General features: G+C 44.0%; 1 protein-coding gene across 7 annotated transcripts in view; it reads right to left on the bottom strand.

Moving 5' to 3' along the window:
• GABARAPL1 (GABA type A receptor associated protein like 1) overlaps positions 1-7,362 on the bottom strand; it is a 60,681-nt gene that overhangs the window by 51,477 nt on the left and 1,842 nt on the right. For all 7 annotated transcript variants that reach the window (XM_028491005.2, XM_007114035.4, XM_028491009.2 and 4 more), the window contains exons 2-4: positions 3,983-4,061; positions 2,646-2,764; positions 1,489-1,550 (exon numbers count right to left, since the gene is read on the bottom strand). In XM_028491005.2, coding sequence (XP_028346806.1) covers positions 1,489-1,550; positions 2,646-2,764; positions 3,983-4,061 — 260 coding nt within the window. The remainder of the gene's footprint in view (positions 1-1,488; positions 1,551-2,645; positions 2,765-3,982; positions 4,062-7,362) is intronic.

Raw genomic sequence — 7,362 nt, 5'->3', positions numbered from 1 at the left:
GAGGATCCCACACGCCGCGGAGCGGCTGGGCCCGTGAGCCATGGCCGGTGGGCCTGCGCGTCCGGAGCCTGTGCTCCGCAACGGGAGAGGCCGCAGCAGGGGGAGGCCCGCGTACCGCAAAAAAAAAAAAAAAAAAAAAAAGCAACATTTCTGAACTCACGGTAGGTTTTTAAGGTATGCAATTCTTTTATTTCCTCGGCCTGACAGCAGTAACTTCATGATACAAGAGCCTGCAGCTGACAGAACTGACACACGGATTTCCACCACGGGAAGGACCCTTTCCATTAGCGGAGATGACCTGAAGTGTCATGTCTGAGATGAACTGAAATGTCCCATCTGAGTGCAATTCCGCTTCCCGCTCCACCCACACCATAACCCCTAAAGTGAAAACAATCAGAATCAGATAGAATCCCCGGGAACTACTAAAAGTCACCCTCTCAAATGTTTCTATCTAGCAGCGGTGGTAAGTGAAAACCCAAGGAGGGAAGCAGCTGGCCCTCACTGGGCATTTCCGTGCGTGTGAGAGTGAAGGACAGCAGCCCGGGGGCAAGAGTTCTGGATGAGCGGGAGGTGTGGACAATCCATCTTACCTCATACCTGCCCCTTCCATACCTAACTCATCTTTGTCCCTATTCATGGAGTGAAGTTTGGGAAACGCCAGACGAGTGGTTTCAGCCTATCACTGGAAAATGGCTGAGGCTCATTCAAGTCCAAGGTAGGTGTGGGGAAAAGGGGCACCGAAGAGCAAAGCAGGTTAGACAGAGATGCTCGATACTTTGTCGGTTCCCGTTTAATGCTATCAAGACTATCTTCGCAATCCTGACATCCCTCGTGCCTGGCCCCTATTTTCCAGCAGAAGGAGAGCTCCGTCTAAGTGTCTGGGTCTGAGGTCTACTGCCACCACTGGGGTGGGTACTGTGATGCTTGTGAGATGACACTGGGATGCGGGAGGAGATGTGGAGACAGGAGAGGTCAGGGGTCACAACGCTTCGATTACAATGGGTCTCTTTTGGTCCCCAGGAATGGTCCACTACCAGTGGTCCTAAAACATTCCCATCCCCTCTTTCCCTACACGTCTTGTGCAAATGTCAAAACCAGAATCTCTGCCCAAAGAGAAGGAGAGCAGAAAGTTAACTGGTGGTCCACGATCTCTGGCTCCAACTTGCCCACCCCCCGGTACTTCTATGGAGATCCCGCAAAAGTTAATTCGCAGCAGTGTCGTGAGACTAGAGCATCCTCATTTTTCTATGAAGCCAATCCAACAGCTCTGTCCTGACATGCTTTCTCCCTGGGCCGAGAAAGCAGCAAAAGATATCAATTGAGCATGTGAAGATATGGTGATGGTGTGTGCAGTGTAGTGTTTCCAGATGTCTTCGCCTTCTGTCTCCTCCACGGGGGAGCCCTCCCCGCTCTCTCCCCAAGCCCCACACACGCCCCTCCCGCTGCCCCGAGTCCGGGGGCTCCCACTGGCCGGCTTCCGCCACTCACTTCCCGTAGACACTCTCGTCACTGTAGGCCACGTACAGAAAGTAGTCTTCCTCGTGGTTGTCCTAGGGGAAGAGGTAAGACAACGGTTTAGAGAACATAATCACATTCATCATCCCTCGGATTCAGAGCCTCACACAACTCCGTGAGGCAGGCAGAGGAGGTCTCATTAGTCCCCATTGGAAAGAGGGTCGAAGAAGCAGCAGAAGTGGCTGCGATTCAACTTTGAACTCTGAGTTCACAAAAACCTTCGTGGAGAACACCCTACACATCAGGGACACAAACATGACCCCTAAAAAGCTCGTGCTGGCAAGGGGAACATAGATACAATGTAGCTATATATACTGGAATAAAAACTAATAGGGAGCGTATGCTGTGCAATAAAAATGAGAGGTTATTAGAAAAGTTTGTGCAAGTCACTAACGGGACACGAGAAGAAGGCCGAGCTGTGGGAAACCCTTTAAGGAATAACAATGCAGTAACAATCTTCGGTGATATAGCAAGATAAAGTCCTCTTCTCATCAGATTCTGACAGTTTACCAATTAAACCAAATAAAAACACTCAAGTTATTCCCTCCAACTGAGTTTATCTGTGAAGACAAAGGAATCCCTTTAAAGACTGCTTTAATTTTAAATTTCTTTTTTTTTTTTTTTTTTTTTTGTGCTAGGCGGGCCTCTCACTGTTGTGGCCTCTCCCGTTGCGGAGCACAGGCTCCGGACGCGCAGGCCCAGCGGCCACGGCTCACGGGCCCAGCCGCTCCGCGGCATGTGGGATCCTCCCGGACCGGGGCACGAACCCGTGTCCCCTGCATCGGCAGGGAGACTCTCAACCACTGCGCCACCAGGGAAGCCCTTAAATTTCATTTTATCTGGAATTTTCGCAGTCAGAAACCACTTCCTGCTGTTTCAATAAAGACGATCCAATGTTAAAACACTGTAGCAAGGCAAGACTGAAAGGAGAATTCAAAGGCACTGAATCTAGTGGGCTGCTCACTCCCTAAGGGACAAGTGGCATCTGATCTCCCAGAGCCTGACACGGCCATGTGAAAGGAACCTGATCAACAACGCCTCCTGCCCCACTTCCCAGGTATGTTGATAACACACCTGGGACAAAAGCTAGAGAAGGCCAGACCGCACAGTACTGTCACCAGGCCCATTACCTCATACAGCTGGCCCGTGGTGGCGCTAGTGGGGGGGATGGTGTTGTTGACAAAGAAGAACAAGGCGTCTTCGGGTCTCAGGTGGATCCTCTTCCGGATTAAGAAGTAGAACTGGCCGACTGGATGAAGGACGGTTTTAGAAAAGGAAGGAAAGGCGGAGGACAATGAGAGGTTAGCAGAACGGTAAGATCCAGGAAAAAATCCTACTGCGCCCGTTTCCCAAAGTACCAGACTTACGAATCACCTGGGCAGAGCCCAATCCCGTCCCACAGCTTTAGAAATAAAAAGTGACACTCAAAGAAGCCTGCGTATTTCTTGACATGCCATCGAGGAGTTTAATCCCTCAACCCTTCCCCACTTCACTCAATTTCAGACCTAATGTTAGCATATCCACTCAAAGCCTGAGGACACCTTTGAGGGAATACAATGTGTCTCCAGACTGAAACACTCCCATCATTGTCTAAATCTGATTTGAAACACACTGCCAGGGAATTCCCTGGCAGTCCAGTGGTTAGGACTCTGGCGCTTTCACTGCCAGGGCCCGGGTTTGATCCCTGGTCGGGGAAATAAGATCCTGCAAGCCCCGTGGTGCAGCCAAAAAGAAGAAAAAAACAAAAAGAAAGAAAGAAACACACTTCCCACTCCCACCTAAGACAAACTTGTGACGGGAAGCTGTCTAATAGACTGCAGTAATCTCGGCACAATCAGTCATCCCAATGTTGGGGCAATAAGTGGGGTTCAGTGCATTACCCTTCACTGAGCACACTGAAAGATTTCTAGAAGGCTGATATGCAAATCTAATAACTCTGGAGCAAACACATCTACAAAATCTTTCCAAGTGTCTCCTGGATGCAGTTCTCCATTAAGAATCAACGTGAAGAATGAATATATCCTATCCAAACAGTATCTACAAGATGTATTAACAAAAAACTGTAGCTCGAGGCAAGGTATTCAGCTGAGAATCTCTAAAATGTGATCCTCCCAATAAACTAATCTGGTTTTCCTTTTGGAGTAAATTGGTATCACAGTAACAAAGCTGAATTTTAAGCGGTTTAAATAATGGACGTCGGATCTTTTCTTTCAAGGATCTTTTCTTTCAAGCTTTCGTACTTTGCTGCATCTAAATCAAACAAAGCACTATCATGGGAAACGCTTAAGGAAACTGGTGATGGGAAAGAACTATGACATCACCGTCTTTGAACCACCTAACTCCCAGGAGAATCTCACTCACTCTCTTCAATTCTATTTCCTCTCAATCCCACAATCACATGCACACAGGAAGGACTGGGAATGCTTTCCCATGGGAGGAAGTTGTCAGGGGAGGGAAAGAGCATTACCAGTGAGGTCAGAGGGCACTAGGTACTTCCTCTTGTCCAGATCAGGCACCCTGGCCTTGGGAGCCTTCTCCACGATCACCTGGGAGGAGAAGTAGAGAGTGGGGATAAAAACTGCAGAATCCAACCTAGTGTCTAGGGCCAATAAAGCTTTTCCATTTCTTATTCCCCCTTACCCCTTACAAAATGTATGGGGAAATGGACTTTCGTAATAAGGTTATAGTTTTATTACTGCAATTACAAGAGGATGAGGAGGGCATGTTATGAAAAGTAAAGATTTTAAAACCTTGATTTTCATTACGAATTACCTGTAAGGTATACTATAGGATATATACTTTCTGGTATTTAGTTAAAGCACCAAGAAGATTATCTGAATTTTCTCAGATGGTCCTGAGTATCTATTAGTTTTATTCTTTCTTATAAATGCTATTTATTAAAGGTACAGATAATGTGATTCAAATTTTATACTTCGTCAAAATTTTTGAGAACGACTGCAAAAAATATATTCAAGACACTATTAACTGAAAAAAAGTAAGTATTAAAACAGTTCTTATATTCTTTAATACGATGTCAGTACAATAACTAACCCATTAATCAATACTGATTATCTGTTAGGATTTTAAGAGATTTTCAATGTCTACATTAAATATTTCTATAATATTTCAAGTTTTAGAAAGATCATATACGTCTGTAACAAAAAGAAAAAAAGATATGTAAAATTTAGACTCTTTATACATGAAGATTTATAAAATAGAAAACATCTTATACATTTTTAATATTAATTTAAATATACTTAAATGTAAATATTATATAAATATATTTACTATTTATATATTATATGTGATATAATATATAATTTAATTTAATTTAAAAATATTTAAAATCTTTTGTAAAACCATCAGCTTTAGATTTTTAGTGTAGAAAATATAATCACCCTAGGCAGAAGATATGGGAAGTACAGAAAATGTAAAGAAATAGAAATATTTCTACTAGGGATAAGTATCCCTAGTAGCTGTGTGACCTTCAACAGGTCACTTAACCTCTCTGAGCTTCAGCATTCCAACAAGTAAAAGGAAGACGATAACTTTCAAACACATCTTTTACAGAGGCATGGAACTGATACAATGAACTTGGAATAATCCATAAAATTTTAAGTGAAAAGACTCTGTAAATTATAAAGATCTAAACATAAGGACTGATTTGGAGAAATCTGAAGCTTTTAAATTTAAGGGGAGAGAATAACGAGTGAAAAACCTACTTATTTTTGGACAGAAAAAGAATCCTGCACCTGGAAGACCAGAAGGACGTGATCACACTTAACAATAAAAATAAATCCAGTTGCAAAATAAATGAGTCACAGGTACAAAATGCATAGTGTGAGGAATATAATAATAACTAAGTAATATGGTGACATACCATAACTAACTAGACTTATCACGGTGATCATTTTGAAATGTATAGAAAAAACCACTACGTTGTGTACCAGGAATTAACACAGTGTTGTAGGTCAATTACACTTTGAGAGTAAATCCTAAGAGTTCTCATCACACACGAAAAATTTTTTTTCCACTTCTTCAATTCTGTATCTGTGTATGAGATTGCGGATATTCACTCAACTTACTGTGATCACCATTCCATGAGGTATGTAAGTCAAATCATTATGCTGCACACTTTAAACTTACACAGCGCCATGTCAATTCTATCTCCATAAAACCGGAAGAAAAACAAATAGATAAAAATCAAAACTGCAGCAGTGATATGTGAGTCAGAAATCAAAAGAAAAAGTAGGAAGAACACAGGAAGAGACAGCGATGGCGCAACAAAAAGGATGGACAGGAGGCCGCAGGCACCTAAAGTCAAAGGGAAGGAGGCTGCCTTGTGTCACGCAGGAACTCTGAGACGACGTGGCAGCTCCAGCCCCGATTAATAAGACATGGAAACCACGTGAAGGGAGCACAAACAGAGAGCGACAAAGCCAAGTGCAATTGTGACATCGGGAGGAGAGGGCGGGACGTGGAGGAACAGGAGGGGAGAAGGAATCATTAAGGCCCTCGCTTACCAGAAAATGTTCAAGTTCCCAGGAACCCTTCACTTACAGCGGGCCCTGGGCCTGGATGCTTTGCCTGTTTGGGTCTCAGTTTTCCTCCTCTGTGAGGTGTGACTAATACTCCACAGGGCTGCTCATGAATCTCAAAAAATAGGCATCTCTTCCTAAGAGTTTCCTGCTATGTTGCAGGTTTTCAATACACCGTAGCTAGAACGGTAACTTCCAAACCCCATGAAACTCTGTCTCAAGGCCCAAGCACACCTATTCTTTTGGGCGGCAGCTACAGATGTGCTCAGGCTACACTCAAGTCACGTAAGCAGTCAGGGTAGGTGACTGCTTTAATTACACCAACGATCTAGGGGGAAAGGGCTTTAGAAATCATTTAGTCTAGCCCTCTTTTCCGTAAACACAACACTTGAGCACAGCAAGATTCAGGGTTCTGCCCAGAACTTGCACCAAGTCTCAGGATTCAGATGGTAGAGATCCTTTTGCATCACAACTAGAAAGAAGGCCACAGGCTGAGCAGCTAGGAGGCTGACCACTGGTTAAAACCTAACTGGAGGAATCACGAGATGTAAGTGAGGGTCATAATGGCTTACAAATTGTCACAGAAGTAAAACATTTAACACCAAACAACGAGCAGAACAAAAATAGGGGGGATTAGCTGAAATATTCTGGGTGAATGCATGTAAATGGTTGAAATGGAAAAGACTGTTTTGAGGAAATGTATGAGAATTTTAACTAGATTTAGGAACAGGTACAATTCTGAGTTTGTGACTTATACGGAGCTACTGGAACAGAGCCTCATACTTAGCGTTCTGAATGAATAAACGGTAGTCACTTTGCTGACTGGGATGCCGTTGTGGCATCCTGCTACCATCTGTGAACTCTTGAAGGCAGCAGCCGTTGACTTCTCTATTTCCGATACCTGACAGTGCGAGGCACACACTGCACGCTTAAACAATTCTGCTTAACAGAATCGCATTAGAGCTTGAGAAGCAATCTGACATGGAGGGCCCAACAGCCAGGGTCAGAACCCCAGCTCTGCCACACAGCAGCCAGGTGAAACCTTTCAGGAAGTTACTTCAGTTCTCTGTGCCTCAGATCCTGCCTCTGTAGAATGGGATTATAACAGTGTGAGGACTAAGTGAATGAATATAGACAGGGCACTGAGAATACTCCCAGGTACATGGTAAGTTATCAATCAGAGTTAGTTGTCACTTTCAAATATTATTATAAGAGAGTAGGAATGGGTATCACCAAGATTTGGGGGAAACTTTTTTTTTTTTTTTTTTTTGCGGTACGCGGGCCTCTCACTGTTGCGGCCTCTCCCGTC

This window comes from Physeter macrocephalus, chromosome 6 (assembly GCF_002837175.3).
Source record: "Physeter macrocephalus isolate SW-GA chromosome 6, ASM283717v5, whole genome shotgun sequence".
NCBI classification, from domain to species: Eukaryota; Metazoa; Chordata; class Mammalia; order Artiodactyla; family Physeteridae; genus Physeter; species Physeter macrocephalus.
This window is presented reverse-complemented; position numbering and strand designations above follow the sequence as displayed.